At 31.5% G+C, this 16,771-nt stretch overlaps 1 protein-coding gene across 4 annotated transcripts; it reads left to right on the top strand.

The window, feature by feature from the left end:
• The first annotated feature begins 428 nt into the window (after positions 1 to 428).
• On the top strand, positions 429 to 14,980 carry LOC141461774 (torso-like protein). Of its 4 annotated transcripts, XM_074143089.1 has the most exons (6): positions 447 to 787; positions 5,831 to 6,062; positions 7,839 to 7,999; positions 12,331 to 12,569; positions 12,784 to 12,885; positions 13,689 to 13,828. In XM_074143089.1, the coding sequence occupies exons 2-5, from the start codon at positions 5,848 to 5,850 to the stop codon at positions 12,871 to 12,873; spliced, it is 705 nt and encodes a 234-aa protein (XP_073999190.1). In that variant the 5' UTR covers positions 447 to 787; positions 5,831 to 5,847; the 3' UTR covers positions 12,874 to 12,885; positions 13,689 to 13,828. The 4 variants fall into 4 exon arrangements, with proteins under 4 accessions (XP_073999191.1, XP_073999189.1, XP_073999190.1 ...); XM_074143088.1 differs by lacking the exon at positions 12,784 to 12,885 and having other exon boundaries at positions 443 to 787; positions 13,689 to 14,980; XM_074143090.1 differs by lacking the exons at positions 5,831 to 6,062; positions 12,784 to 12,885 and having other exon boundaries at positions 429 to 787; positions 13,689 to 14,980.
• Positions 14,981 to 16,771: the final 1,791 nt, after the last annotated feature.

The following is a 16,771-nucleotide window of genomic DNA, read 5'->3' as shown; positions in this document are numbered from 1 at the left end:
CTTTTAAACAGTTCAAAGTTTGGTTGAACAAAACATTGTTTCACTTGAAAACTGAGTTTCGTTTTAGGCGGTTTTGGTTTGTTCGGTTTTCCGATGAACATTTCTATTGCTTAAAATCGAGGAATGAGTATACAATTTATGTGTGAATTTAACGCAATTTGTAAATTCAGTTGTAATCATTATAGTATGTATAAGTTATGTCAGTTTTTGGCATTAGATTTATGATGTCCAGCTAGCGATAAAAAGAGTCGCAGATTTGTCATTAAAAACAAAATGATGTGAAAGGTTACAACGTTAAAGAAATTCTCCCCCCCTAAAAAATGATTAAATAATTAAGAAAAACAAAACAAAAAAGATTAATTAATCGCTAATATTCACAAAATGACCGTAGCGGTTCCTTTATTAGCCCACTGGCTCATCTCCAGTATCACAAATCCAGTGCGTGTCACACTCTTAACGAGATAGCCTATTTATCAATGGAAGACAAGTTTCCTAATTGGAAAGAGCAATAATTTTAACTATGTATAACAGGCATAAAAGGGGTCGACTCCGATAATCCGACCTCGGCAGTGCAAAGTCCAAAAAAGAGATTTGTGTGTGTGTATTATTTTTAATGTATATATAATTGCTGCCCCACTATAATTACTAGACATGCTGCTCACCAATATTGCCACAATTGATCACCATTATTGAATTCACAGTCAATGAGGGAACGTTTTCAAGTTTGCAAGTGAATATGTGTTCTAATCGCAAGGTCGAGGTAACAGGCACTGCCAGCTTCACTCTTGTAAGTACTTTAAAAGTCCATCTATATCTATTTAGTCGGATTGTCCTAAATGAGGATTCATTGGACAATGCATGGTTTGTAGTTTTCACTAAGAATAAAAACGTGTTTTTTTTAATTGTGTTTTGTTTTGTATGTCGTCGTTTTGGTTTTTAAGTTGAAGAATAATTGGTAACTTTAACTGCAAATTTAAAGACAGAACTGTAACGTTTTGCAATTAGGGTGAACCAATAATTTGTCTGCTCTATTGGGTTTTTGTTTACATTATAAAGTAAATTATTTCTTTACTTAAAATTATCATCACATCATAAAGACTACACTAGTGGCAAAAGAAAGGACTAGGCGTGATATTGAGAATCTGCTGGTGGACCAGGTTGGGAAAATTCGAATACTTAGTGGCCGGTTTCTTTCCAAACTAAGAGGACATATTTTTAAAAGTCCAAAGAAAGGTAACTTTGTTTTCTAAGACTCTAGTTTAAAGAAGAAGAAGGAAAAAATCTAATTTTATATATCGTTTGCAATCAGCCATGAGACACGTGGCACTAACGTAGCGATGAAAATCTATCAGTCACTTATTTCTTGAAAAGGCTCTAAAGAATTTACTCACTCTTTTTAATTTTTTTTAAAAATCTTTTAAACCAATTATCGCTCATGGAGCCTTCTTCAATCTTCCAAAAAATACTGTTGCTCTCTATGCACCTCAAGGTTTAGAAAATTCAATGCAGTTATTTTTTGTTTTGGTTTCTTTTGGTGCATCAATATTTATTATTATTATTTATTTACAAGCTTATAGGTAAATACCTTTAGCTGGGAGTTGTAACAACATTGCACAAAAAAGTAGAATAACATTACATTAATACAGTAGTAAAATTAAGGAAATGAAACTATTCTTTATGAAATAAAAAGTGGAAAACTAAAACATAACTCATTGACATACATAAGTGAAAAATAACTTAATTAGTTAGACAAATTAAGTTACAGTTATCACTCTAAGAGCAAAGAACTTCTGAGCTTCAGAGCTTGGTACATAAAACTGTAAATATCATTAATTTGATTCACACTATTTATATCTAACAACTTGAGAAACTTATCTTTTAAAGAATCATTTGAAGATTGATACGAGTTAAGAAGATGAGTTCTAATAGATAAAAGTGAGGTACATTCCAAAAGGAAATGAACAACTGAATCAGGAGAAAAAGAGTTACAAATGAGGCAAAGATTGTTTTCATCAAATTCATAACAGGTTTCATTAATATAGAACCTTGCCTTGGATAAATTGCACAGTCTTAATTGCGCTACCAATCTCACTTTTTTAATTTTTTTAAACAAATCTTTTAAACCAATTTTCGCCTTCATGGAGATCCTTAGCCTTCTTCAATCTTCCAAAAAATACTGTTGCTCTCTCTGCACCTACCGGTTTAGAAGATTCAATGCAGTCAATTTTTTGTTTTGGTTTCTTTTGGCGCATCAACATTGGCCTGGCTTTAAATTCAAACAACCTATCTGTACATAAGTCAAAGATTTTTCATTTATCACAGTTTAGTATACAATATTTGTAAAACCTTCAGCCAAATTAAGTGTCTCTATTGGAAAGTGTATCTCAAAAATAGTAATAATAATAATAATAAATAAAGGCGCTAATGACCAAGATGTTGATGCGCCGAAAAAAAAAAAAATAATAATAAATAAATAATAATTATCTATCAGCCTAAATTTGTAATTGGGTTAAGATACTACAATATTAATACCTACAACCATTTCCTATTATGTTTCTGGTCAAAATTCATCATTCACTTTCTTTTTAAAAGTTATTTTTTAAGGAACTTTTGTTTTTTGGAAGTTTTTGGGAGTGTTGCTTATGTATTAAGCTTAACATTAAGTTCAACAAAGCGAATAACCTATTGTTTCATCTATTGTTTTAGATTCCTTGTCAATGTTTACAAAATAGAAACCAACTGAGTAATCACAGTCTTCCCATGAATCGAAATGATTAGCTTTTTAGAAAATTGTACTTAGTTGTTTGGGGCCTTAGCGAGGGCTGACAGATGCTGTCTGATCTTTTACTGACCTCTCTCAGATAACTGGATGGTTCCCTCACTGAGAATTATTATGGTGAAAGGATATAGTTCAACATAATTGAGCTCTTGTCTTCTGTAGAGTTTGAGAAACAGAGGAGGAAATACCCATCTTATTTGATGGGACTGTTTAGGATGTAAGGTTAGGTTTAGGCTTTTTGTTGGTTGATTGTAATGTCTTTGTGATGAGAGGTTCAGCTTAATTTGTTTCCCTTTAAGGTGGTTGCTCAATTTGTTCGGACAGCTGTGTTTCTTAGGAATTCTTCATCTAAAACACCAAAAAAACGTTTGCTAAACAAATCAATGCTAGTCAAAATCAATAACGATTTCGGCATGGCTATTCAACATTGGATAACTTATTTGTGGTAACCATCTTGTGTAAATTTGACTTTCATAAAATCAAGAATTGACTGCTTAATTGATTTTTTTTTATTTGACTGAAAGTAGCAACAGTGAATCATTAGATGTGAGTGAATTTTTTAATTTGGGTGCATCCTTCAAATTGGACCTGGTCTTAAGTGGTTATTTTCCAAAGTGATGTCTCTTGTTAGTGGCAAAGAAAATTTTCAATCCAATTTTCTTGGATGGTTGGCTTAAGGCGTTTGAAGATAGTAAATCTGTAATCTATGAGGACGATGTCTTTCTTCTAGCTATGTCCTCTACTAAAGAGAAATCTTGAACGATGGAATCTTGTTTTAAATTTAGACAGATCGAAAGAATTGGTATTAAGAAGAGGTGATGTACTTGCTGCTAGGGGATGTTGAAATTCTACTTGGCAAAAAGTTGATAATGTATATCAATACATCCTAAACTCTCCACATTTTAAAGGAAAAATTTTTTGCAGCCAAAGCAGGCATCAATATAGTTTGGTCCCCTTTCATTGGGCAGAATTAAGTACCATTGTGAGCTAAGTCGCCTTATTGCCTGCAAAAATTGTTAAGGTACCCAGTTTTGGGGATCTAAGAAATTTGATAAATTTGAAAAGTTTCTTGGGTATTTTATTACAAAGATTTTTACTGTTCTAACCCACCTTCATTTCGACTTCCACACTTCATATTGAGATAGCCTTGGTAATGTCACTTCTGCACTCTTTTTTCCCATGTCTTGTGGCTCTTGAGTAACTGTCGTGAAATTAGGGCAATTTCAGACGGTGGAGTGGCCCAATAGAGCTCTGATTCACCACACAATGTGAAGCATTTACAGGGCCACTACTCCAAATAACCTGTTAAGATTGAGGCACCAGTAAGAGCAATTTCAAGCATTAAATACGGAGCTATAGTAGGACGCCACGGTAGCCGAGCGGTTAGTGGCAAGACCTGCGAAGCTAATATGTATTGTGGTACAGGGTTCGATTCTCGGTCTTAGGCCTTAGATTTTATTTAATGGTTAATAAAAGAAATTTACAGTAAAAGTATGTTTGCTAGTCGCCTCCGTCCATGACACCTAATTGGTAGTTGGACGTTAAGCCCCGCCTGAAAAAATAGGCGATTACTTTACTTTTTTACAGAGCTATATTAGTAATTCCAGACACTGATAGAGTGAATATCTATTTTGGGGATCTCTTTGAACCGCACTTAACTCCACTGGCTTTTTTTGGCACCTGAATAAAGACCCTTCTATTGATGTAATACTGATGGTTTGGGCGCCTGATATATTTCTTGCGAGTTCAGAAGGATCTTTTCCACTTCTTAGCTATCTACTCGGCACTGGTTCTTGTTTTTAGTTCTTGGAACGTTGCACAGTTACCAGCTAATTTCTTATTAGGCTCCTCACTTCTTCTGATTGCATAAAACTTATTTTACCTTCTACTTACAGTCATGGGTTCTTAGAACCCGTATAAAAAATATTTACTCTTTACCTAATTTTGTTTTTATTATTGCAATCCTTACTATATATTCCAAGTTAGATTCACCAAAAGTGCATATCATTTTCTTTTACACATGTACTTCTCTCCATTAATATGTAATTGTGCTTATTCAGTTTCAATTTTATTATGGTTAATTTCAGTGATTCTAGTAGATGACATTAAATAATACTATTCTCATGTTATTTTCTTTGTACTTTTGTATTTACTTATTCGTTAATAAAGGTTAGTAATTATGGCTAATATTTACAAACATAAAACAGTGTTGCTATGATTCTTTATTTAAGAAAGTCTGTTGAGCTAAGCGATTTTTTTTTTATAAAAATTTGTTGGCTTTCACCATTTATATTTTAAGCTGGTTTATAAAAAATCTCATAATGATATTTGGTAGAGGTGTAAACATTTGAAATTATAATTTAAGGTTTAGGCCTTTCTAATCGTGTTTTCACTATTAGTGAAAACGAGCGCTGAATTTAACGTTTTTTGGTATTGCTGGAATGAAAAACGCCAACGAATTAAAACTATAAAGGAAAGAAATATCGATATTGGAGATAATAGAGGCGAAAATGTAGGATAAAAAAAATTTAAGGATCTCACAAGAAAAATTTGAATCAAAATACAGTTTCTCATCTAGATATCTACTTTACATTCTTTCTGCCTTTATGCATTATGATCCTTGTTTTATAGCGTAGGAATCAAGTCGCCAAGTGCACTTCGCCATTGCACTTATTGCGATCTTATAACCACAAAAATAAGTCTTCCTATGTCAATCTGAATGCTATGCTTCTTTTACAATGGAGAACGTTTGTACTGTCTTATACTTTGAATACATAATGTAACGTGAGAAAAGTTTGTGCTTTCTATTCGTTCTGGCAGCGAACTCTCAGGCAATAAGAATTTACGAACGAAGCATAAGTATGCTCGAACGTGTGGCCTTACAAAACATACTCCATCTTAAATGAAGCATAGTGCAAGCAAAAATCTATATGAATAAAACCTATAAAGCTCAGTCTAACTTTTGAGAACTTAATTGTATCTACGTTTATAATTAATCTTCTAAAAACTTGAATACATTAAAATAATCAAATAAAATAACTTTTTTTACAGGTGATTTTAATACTGCAATGAGATATATATTCTTTTTGTCAGTATTGAACTGGTTTTGCAGTGATAGCCTTCAAGAGCAAAATACATTTCTTGGTGCCGGTGTCGATGTGTTTAAATTTTTTGGCGATTTATCTGTCAGAATAAGGACAACTCCTAGAAATGATACTGGCCTAAGGTGGCTGTTTAGAGATACACTATTCTATCCATTTAACTACGATTCTACTTTAATTAGGTGGGCATTCTCTATTAGAAAATTTATTTCATTCATAACTAGACAAATTGTTACATATTTTTTGTTTACCTATATTTTATTGTTAGAGGAATGATTGTAAAGGTTATGTAACAGTAATGGGGATTACAAAAATTATCTTTTTTTTACAAATAATTTTATGAATGAAGTTTCATGGACTTTTAAAACCCATCCATATGTCCAATGTTTTATATACACAATTATTAACTATTTTAGACTATGCGTTACATTTTACTTGAAAATAAAAAATCGTGTACAGCTGTTGAAGCAAGGCGTGCGTCGTATGAAATCAAAGGGGAAGACGTCCTTGATTTGTTTAATTTTTGACCTTGGTTTCAAAACATTATTACTGATGATACAATCTTAGAAATAAGACAGTTCTAGGAAACTGAAATTAAAAACACCTGAATATATAGGTTTCGTGACCGTAAATTATTCAATTAAGGATTCAAAATTGGCGAGGAATCGGTCAAATAAGAACAACCCTGAAGAAGAAAATATATTTGTCGAAACGTTGGCAAAAGGACTAGTTGTTGTTTTTATTTGACCGATTCCTCGCCAATTTTGAATCCTTAATTAAAAACTTCATTAACAAATTCTGAATCTAATTGCAAACGACCTTCTTCATCTAGATTTGTGGTACTTAATGTCTTGCAATTTCATAATGCACATTGTCCATTACGTTCCTGGTTGGCCAATCAGTATGGACCATCGGGCCCAAAGATCTATTGTGATATCAGCTGCAGTCCTGTCTATTTGAAGGTACTAATCAGACCAGGCAGCGATTCTCCCTGTACAGCTTGAATGCACTAGTTGTCCTCCATTAATGAGCCATAATCTCAACCACACAAATCTTTCAAAAAGATAACCATATTTATTGAGCCGTATACTTTCTGACAAAATTGATTCAGGCAATCCGTTATCAGGCCCTTACATGATTATGCATGCGCTTTCTCATTCTACAATGTGATGCGCAAAGTAGCCTGCTATCAACCGAATTACCCCCCAATAAATGCCAAGACATTCAAAAAACCTTTTTCTAGCTAAAAAAAATCTTGTCACTCCACTGCTAGATTGTCCCACATTTAGCCTTGAATTCATCTCATAGCACTTGATAGTCTACGTGATCACTTGGTTGACTGGGCAGATGACGATTCTAGCCCAATGATCTCAGCCGCACATAAATATATCTTGAATCAGTCTTGCCCAATTTTAGTTTGCACAGTAACAATGTTTTTCACCGTAAATAGCCTATTCTTCGAGCTCATCAGTAAGGATTCGAGTGGTCATGTCTGACCAATTGGTCTGAAAGTAAAATTTGGCTGCTGCATCGAGCTAAATATTTTAAAATATTTCTACGTCCTATTTGAAGTCTTAGAAGATCAAATTTTGAAGTGGTCTTACTGTTTATCTACTTAACCCTACAGTATTCCTTTTAAATCTCTCTAATGATCAAAGTAATTGACTAATTGGGGAAACTGTATAAGTAACCTACAAAACAAATCAAAATTTCAATTTACTAAGTTTCATTTTCCACTTCCAGAACATTCGCATTATTATCTACTGCTCGATTGTGAGGAAATATGTTTTTGACCAAATCTTGTCCTTGATACTATTTTTTATACATTGCCTAATTTTTTTCCTAGTTTTTCATTTTTACTAAAGTTACCATTATTTATATATATAATGCTAGTTTGTAAGTTAATGGTCCAATCATAATTACTAAATAATTGAAAAAATAAATAACTATATTTGCAGTTCAAACAATAAAACGAAAATCACTTTCAAGGTAGAATTGTGCGATGATCTGGAAGCTCTCTATTCAGCATTTTTCAGAAGTATCCATATCGAAGGCATGGACGACAGCTGGCGTGCATTCACCGGTAGTTGGACGTCTAAATTAGCAGCCAGGAAATTAGGTAAGTCTGATTAATTTTAGCTCTTCTATACAGGATGAACCAGTAAGTAATGTCCATAGGCCAACTGTGTGTAATACATCTAAAGTGGACTTCAAAGACGTATTGGCCAACATCATATTTTCCACTTTTCTTGAGTGACGTCACTTTAATTTGTTTTCTAAAATAATTTTTCTAAAAATTGACACCATTTCGAAGCATAAGTTATTCTCCAAACAGCCTCAATCTTCCATCTGGATACTGGAAAAATAAAAGTAATCGAAATTTTTGAAGAAAACTCATTAGGCCCTTATGTGATCATTATCAGACCTAGGTGCTGGCACTTTTTATAAAAGTTTCCTTGTCTAATGGGCTTTCAAACGGTATATCATTTTCCAGGATTCTTTTTATCTTAGTATGAGAAATTACGTTTGTTTTGCAAGAAAACGTGTTCACGAGCACTCAACAGTGTTAGTTATCAAGTTGTTTAATTCATTAAAAACTCTTTTAGATGGACCAGTAGTCAATTTTTTAAGTAGATTGTCTTAAAATAAGGAAGTCAAAGGTTACAAATTGCACTTTAAGTATTTACTTCTGATCTTACTGAAATATTTGAGAAAATGTTAGGAAATATTTTAAAGAAGTACTTAAACAAAAATTCAAATAGTTTGTATTCACTCCAAATTACAATTTCACACATAACTGCACTGTTGGAAAAGATAAGAATGTGAATAAGCCTTAACAACCCTTTGAACCCACTAACAGATAATCCTTATATCGGAATTAGGTATTAACCAATTCAACTAGGTATCTTATAAATAAACTTCCCGGATCTGTTTGACTTGCGTTTTCAAAATTTTCTATTGTACCCTATTTTTATTAGGCCAACTCCCTCTGTATGTCTTGTAGACTATAACAGATGTAAATGTAATAAATAAATAATACAAAAAATATTGTACCCTTTTTGAAACTAAGCAAATCAACCTACGATTATAAAAATAGCACTTATTTATAATATTTCCTAACATTTTCCTGAAATATTTCAGTGAGATCAGAAGTAAATGTTTAAAGTGCAATTTGTAACCTTTGACTTCCTTATTTTAAGACAATCTACTTTAAAAACTGACTACTGGTCCATCCAAAAGAGTTTTCAATGAATTAAACAACTTGATAACTAACACTGTTGAGTGCTCCTGAACACGTTTTCTTGCAAAAACAAACGTAATTTCTCATACGAAGATAAAAGGAATCCTGGAAAATGATATATCGTTTGCAAGTCCATTAGACAAGGAAACTTTTATAAAAAGTGCCAGCACCTAGGTCTGATAATGATCACATAAGGGCCTAATGAGTTTTCTTCAAAAATTTCGATTACTTTTATTTTTCCAGTATCCAGGAGGAAGATTGAGGCTGTTTGGAGAATAACTTATGCTTCCAAATGGTGTCAATTTTTAAGAAATTTATCTGTCTTTCTAACCGTGTCATCAAAATCAAATTCGGACTAAAACTTTCTGAGTAATAACATTTTTATTGCAAAAAAGTAATGTTTTAGAAAAAGAATTTAAAGTGACGTCACTCAAGAACAGTGGGAAATATGAAGTTGGCCAATACGTCATTGAACTCCACTTTAGATGTACTACAGACAGTAGGCCTATGAACAATACTTACAGATTCACCCTGTATACTTTTCCTAGTGCAGCCATTCATACTGTTAATGTCAAAAATTAAGACATATATTAAGATGAAGGACATAGTTAGAAATAGCACACACAGATTTTTTACCAAACTCCATGACAGTGACATACCTATTTACAGCCAGACAGGAACATATGACAGCAACTTGGAATACAAACATAAAAGAGTCATGCATATACTTAGCCTATAATTTAGGATTATAAGTAGACTTCAACATTTTATTTTTTACCTTTTAGAGGTTTTTATTTATTTTTCCCTCTAATTAAATTGTACTCCCTTACTATCCTGTGTATATATGCGATAAATGTGTAGGAGTTAGAATACGCAAATTGGTACTCCTATATATATTTTGTACTTATTTTGTAAATAAATAAATAATACTTAAAAAAAAAAACCAGCAGACGGACTAGATCCATGCTGTACATTACTTGTTTGATTTTGTTCAAGAGTATAGTTTTGTTCTGTTTTTTTAAATAAAGTAATATTATTATTATTATTATTATTATATTTAAAAAAAAAGAAGAAAAAAAAAAGTATATTAAGTTGTTTGTTTTAATAAAATTAAACTTCAGTTTGGGGTAAAAATGAAACATTCCCTAAGTGCAAAAATAAATAAATACTACATCTATCCCTAGCATTAATAAGTAATTGCGCATCAGGTCGCTATAGATAGAATTATTTAGAATCTCTATAGCAAAATTATGAGCTGCTCCCTTGCACAAAAAAAAATCTTTAGGTTGAAAATGATTTCTGTTATAAAACCTGTCTGGCAAGATTCAACCATTCAGTAGGCTTGTTGATAGGCATTCTCCAACTGCTAGTAAAATTCAGCTCTGAAACGTCTTTGGTAATTTTGTTGCAGTTTTACTAGCCACTTTATCCACAAGAAAATGGAGTTGTTTTTCCTTTGTTAACTCGCTCTTCATTAAACTATAATAACGCTCGGATGATTTCAAATCTACCAATCACTTACTGTGTTATTTTAAAGTAAATAATTTCTGTGATTCAATTTTTCTTGCCCGAAAAACGTTTTTACTTAAACAAACTTAAGTTTAAATAATTCTCAAAGCAAACTTAAGTTTAAATGATTCTTATCAAATCCTGAACTATTACTTATTAATTATAAAATTACGTCTTATATCAATAGACAGGGTTAACTCCATACGCTCAGTATTGACAAGCAAAGAACTGCTTAATTTATTTCGCAAACTTATTAAATGAATTTGACTCTAACATTATTGCGGAGAACAGAAAACAGTAAGTAAAAAACTAAGTATGTTTTCTTCCCTAACAAACTTACAAGACTTTTCTCAAAAAATTCTTCATTTTTTTTTTTCTCATTTGTTGTCAAAGTGAAATCCTATTTGGATTCCAATTGAATCCATATTCAGTATTAATAATTGCTCCTAAAAGCGAAAAGAGCAACTAGGAATTCTATTTATTGCAATTACTAATTTGTATTGAATAATCTTATCAATTATTATTTAAATAGATATAATCGACATAAAAGATAAATTAATATCATTGAATGAAAACAAAATTATTATACGCTGAACTATTTAAATAAAAAACTTGTATAGTATTTAATGTTTAGGTATTATTATTTATTTATTTTTTATTTAAAAATGAGGTGAGTGAAGTTATCTTCAGTGGGCTTTGATTGAAATTATGAAAAACAAAGTCTTTTCGAGTTTTTTTCATTGGATTTTAACTTCAAAAATTGTTTAGCCTTGAATAATTCTTCTTTTCAAATGGCATTTAATTATTGTGTTTATAAAGATTTGTAATTGATAAGTTAACTTTCAACTGCACGGTCAGTTATCCTTAATATATGTAACCCTTCATGTTATTATCATTTCGGTGCAGGATCTGAGCATAATGTGGCTATTGGCTCTTCTCTCAGAAACCTATTAAATCCCTAAGGATTCTCCCTTAGAAGCAGCCTATCTGAAATATATATATCTGTGCTTGAAATCTACTAAAATTTCCTTTTAAGAGTTTGCATCTGTGGCAAACAATATTCTTCCCATAAAAGAGTGGACGGTCCTTAAAAACCCATGGAAATGAGATTTCACGGGTTTAGGCGACCTAAAGTTATTGTGGGTTTGGTGAAGCGCACTCTATAAAGGTCAATGCGCTGCAGGTCGAAACTATAGTTATGATTGCACGCTGCTGCTATCTACTGCCAACTAAATGTACTACTAACTTTAATAAATACAACTACTGTTGTTCCACAGGCGAGATTAACTTAAATTTATTGATTAATTTAAAATAAAAATTGTACAGAACTCTACCGAGAACTGATTCAATTTTCGGTGGTCGAAGTCCGAATTTCCGAGGTGTCAGTACGCTTAACTACTGCAGGTAATTGTAGTAGTGTTATTTATTTTACATAATTCAACCACGAGGCTTATCAGAGGATTTTTTTATTCCTTATTATTAAAGCATATTATTTATGATATTAATTTTTCTTTTTGTCTTTTTTTTTTTATTTCATTTTTTTTTTTCATTAACTAATTTGTACAACAGATTGTATATTCTCAAAATTAGATTACTATACCAAACATTTGAACACTTAGAACATATTAATTTTTATTCATGTAATCCATTTAAAATTACATTATTTTTCTGATTTAATTTTAATTTTGTTTACTCTTCAGGTATTTCGCACTCACATATCACGCAAAGCCGCAGTTATTTATTAGTAATGATTGACTGGTACAATCAACAAGCTAGTTTAAATTTAACAGAAGATATAATAACTAGTAATCTGTCAGAACAAGCAGCTAAATTTGCTGAATTTTTATCACCAAATGAAACTGCAACGCTAAATAATTTTATTACAAATATTGGATCACACTACGTGTCTTCATATGTTATTGGAGATGGACTTTTTCAAGTAATTAATTATACCTGATTATTACACTCATATTATAGTAGTTATTTTATGTATTGGGATCTTTTTAGCAGTTAAATACTATTATTAATATGAGAATGAGGTACAGCGTAAAAGTGTTTTTAATTGCTAACGCAGTCTTATTTTAATTACTAGATCTTCTGTTACCTACTATAAGAATTATCTCAATCTAACTTATTCGTTTTTTTTACTATAGGTTTGTTATAAATTTATAGAGGTACACCTGGTTATGTATGTCTCAAAACTGTTCACCAGCCGACTCAATCAAGGAGCTTACGCATTCTAGCGTCAACTCCAAGTACTATTGTCTCTTAAGCATTTAAAACTGTTATAAGTAGAAAAAATCAAGTTCCATTATTTTTCTTAAAAGATGGACATCTGTGATTGATTTTCACGATTCTTACAAATCAATTCACCTTAAATCTTTATTAATCACAATTATGACATTGGAATATGTATATTTATATAGGATCAGATGATTTAATTTTTATGTACCACATGTCAACAAAATATACATTAATTATTGTATTCAACTGTAAAAACTTGTTAATAACATAGAACCACAGAACATGTATACCACAGTGATTAGTGCACGGGACTTCTATTTGGAGATGCTGGATTTTAAAGGCCAGTTTGCACTTAGATTTTCTCTTTCTATAAGTCATTTTCGGTGGTAAGAAATATCTTTTTTGGTACATAAAACAGTTGGAAAAATAATTAATCTCAGCATTCCAATAACTGGTTAGAGTGGCAATAACACTTTTAACTGTTTTGAATATATTTCTTCAAAATTCGGGTAGAACTTGGCCACTTCAAGCCTTTTTTAATGCTTTAGCCAATGGTCTCGCAGAAAATTGTATGGGAATTGGTAAAAATATATTTTATTTATAGTGCTGAGATGTGTCTTCTAGAATATAGAGCAATTTCCTCGTTAAAAAGTAATTATTCACTAACCGTAAGGATTTTTCTTAGAAATTTGAGATCCTAAATTCCTTTTTCGATAGATTTCAATATTAAAATTAATGCATACAATAAATTCCTGATTATTTCAATATTTAGATAAATGTATACATGTTTTAATTAATCTTAATTTTGTTTCAGGTTTTTGTATTCAAAGAAAACTCTTACAGAGAATTGAAAGTAATGTTGAAGACATCACATTTCAACGTAGAAAAAATGATTAATTTTTTCAGTTCGGTTTATCGAAATTCTGTTGGACATATAATGGTTAAAAGTGGTGATTTTTATTTAACAAATTGGATTAGAAAAACATTTAAAAAAGATTCATTTGGTAATAATATTTACCCACCAACTTTATTAGAAATATATAAACAACCAATATTATTAAAATTAATTAAAAATCGTATAAATAAACAAGTTTTAATGAAATTAAATTTAAAATTACTAGATAATATTTTTATTGAAAAACCTAAAAAAGATTGGTTTAGAGAGACTGTTGATAACAGATTAAAATTGTATGAAACCAATATAAGATAAATAATACAGTTTAAAAAAACAATAAGTATTGAATAATTTCTATCGTTTTAATGTTAGGTAAATAAACCATTAGGACTTTGTAAAACACCGATTTAATTAGTGATATATTTTCTTTTATTTTAAACAGATTGACTCTTATTTAGTTGAGGGAATACACAATAAAACAAAAATACGTTTCTAGCGCAAACAATCGGACCATGCATTATCATTATTTTTAAATTTCTTCCTGCTTAAAAGTTCAGCAAATTGAGAAAAAAATTGAAACCCTAGAAGTCAAAGTGTAGGTAAACGACGTTTGATGAGAGAAGTAAAACTTCTCAATCCAATTCAATCTCAATCCAAAATCTTAAATGTAGTTATTAAAAATGTTTTTAGGAATTCGAACTTTATTAAAAAATTAATCAATTGAAATATTTAACAGAAGAAAGTCATATATTGGTTTCATAAAATATTTTGTTAAGGTGAGTCGGGCTGGATGCCTCATATTTTAATTTCTCTGCCTTATTTAGAATCTCTTATTGAATACTTTTTTTAAAAAAATATTTATTTTTATTTTTTGTAACGGACATAATTTTCTGATCACAAAATTTAGTTTTTTTTAATGAATATAGAGGATCCATTTAGCTCGAGTCACCTTGTTTTTGTTTATGTTTTTCCATCTCTAATTCACGATTCCTTTACAAATACTTGGATGTTTCTGTTTAATTTTAATTTCAAACTTTATTTTGCTTTATTTTGTAAGTTTTACTAAACAGTATTATTAGTTTATAAACACTATTCTAGGTCAGCTTAATGTTTATAAAAAACTATTTATTTTTATTGTTTATAATTTTTATAGCTGCAATCTTTTCAAGGGCAGCTTGAAAAAATAAATTTATTTTGAAGGATGTAACTTATATTTATGGTTATTGTTATTACTATTTGGCGCAACGACTTCTTAGGCCGACACTTTAGTTGGCTCATCGACAGCTTAGGTCATTAGCACCTATTATTATTATTATTATTATTTTTTATGATTTAAGGCGCGTCAACATCTGAGGTTATGTAAGCCCGGAGCTTTTATCAGTGCACTGCCGGCCTCCGGACAGGGTTCTCTCGTTACACTGTCTATCACCGGACAGTAAGCTGTAAGAAGCTCCTAGGAAGAGAAAATCTAAGGGCCAGCAACTGGATTCGAACCCGGGATTTCCGAGTGGGAATCCAATACTCTAACCGCATGGCTAATCCCTTCCCTATTACTGTTACTAATTATTATATACTTAAATTAAATAGGAGTTTTATTTGAAAATTGTCCTATATGAGAAGAAGGTACTTCTTTAGGGATAGTCTTCTGTTTCAGTGGAGTACTTTCTAAATCTTTTATATCACTGTTTTTTTTATAGTAAGTATTATAATCAAAATAGGTAGTGGTTATAGTCATAAGCAGGATCATATTATTGGTCCTGCAGGCGGGTTTTTTGCACCCAGGCACTGTAGTTAGGTCTGTTACAGACATCGCGTAAAAAACTTTTCAGAATTATATCCCAGAAGAGTAGTTGTGATAAATCTTAACCGAATGGGTTAGTTCAATAGTAGCGAATGAGAAGAAGTCTAGCAATTTATCTATTAGCAAAGGGTTTACAACGGTCTCATGATCATTTTTCAAAGTTTGAAGTAATAGATCCCAATTAAATGGTGCTTTTGTATTTTCTACTTTAGATTGACCCAGTTAGTTCTATATTTTCTAATCAAGAAAAGCTTTGGTCTAAATCATTGTTGCTCTTTTAATAACTAAAAATAAGACAACAAAGGCTCCAACAATTTTCCTTATAAACTTGCAGGCTTTGTTATTTTAGGAATGTGGCTTTTATTTAGCAGACAGCATCAGGATAAGGCGAATAAGTTCTGTATCATATGTGCTAAAAACTCTCTCTTGATCCGCCCCTACTTAACCTGCGATCCACTGAGTCCATGCAGCCCAATCGCGAAGTTATGAATTTTAATTTTTAAAAATTTGGAATAGGCGGTAGCTGATAGAAAGTTTCTTGCCATTGTAATCAGCAACTCTCAGCAAACAACCAAATTTGCTTATGATTATTTTTGCTCAGTCTGAGGCAAGGCACAGTTCTGCTCTATGTGTAATAGTCCAGTGAAATCTTTGTTTCTTTCAGTCTAGGTTATATAGGAGGTTATGCCCAGAGTTAGATTCTGCTGGCTTTCTCCTCCTTGTTGAGCTCCATCTGAAACTTATCCCACTGTTTGGTTCAAGTCCTAAAAGGCATGCTGTTCTTCTCATTTGCTGCTACACTAACATGTTCTGGCACCCAAAATGAGTTGTCTTTACTTACGTTATTCAGGTCATTGAGTGTGCCAAATCATTTTCAAACCATTTTTGAGCATATAAACATGTGGATTCAGCACATTAATGGAAGCCTTATTGACGGATAGGTTCACTATCCTTATTCCAATATTTCCTATCAACGTTAAACAAGACACAACTTCTTATTTCGTGGATTTCTGACTAGAAGATGCTGGGACATCAAGCTATGGTCGTTAAACGCACTCTATCGCATTTTTTTTTAATACCATAAAGAGTGAATTTAGTACTTCACTCTTTCTAGACCCCTTAAAGGTAAATTTCTTACAAAGTTGTACAGAAGTACTTATTTCTCCTCTAGGTAAATTCCAGATGGGGGATCGTACAGTCA

This window comes from Rhodnius prolixus, unplaced genomic scaffold (assembly GCF_049639745.1).
Source record: "Rhodnius prolixus isolate KJV_2025 unplaced genomic scaffold, Rpr scaffold_12, whole genome shotgun sequence".
Classification (NCBI taxonomy): Eukaryota; Metazoa; Arthropoda; class Insecta; order Hemiptera; family Reduviidae; genus Rhodnius; species Rhodnius prolixus.
Note: the sequence above shows the minus strand (reverse complement) of the source record. Positions and strands in the feature narration are given on the sequence as shown.

Coding starts and splice junctions, on each gene's coding strand:
- LOC141461774 (XM_074143088.1), top strand. CDS start 5,848: ATGAGATATATATTCTTTTTGTCAGTATTGAACTGGTTTTGCAGTGAT. Junction 6,063..7,838: donor TACGATTCTACTTTAATTAG/GTGGGCATTCTC, acceptor CTATATTTGCAG/TTCAAACAATAAAACGAAAA. Junction 12,570..13,688: donor TTGGAGATGGACTTTTTCAA/GTAATTAATTAT, acceptor ATTTTGTTTCAG/GTTTTTGTATTCAAAGAAAA.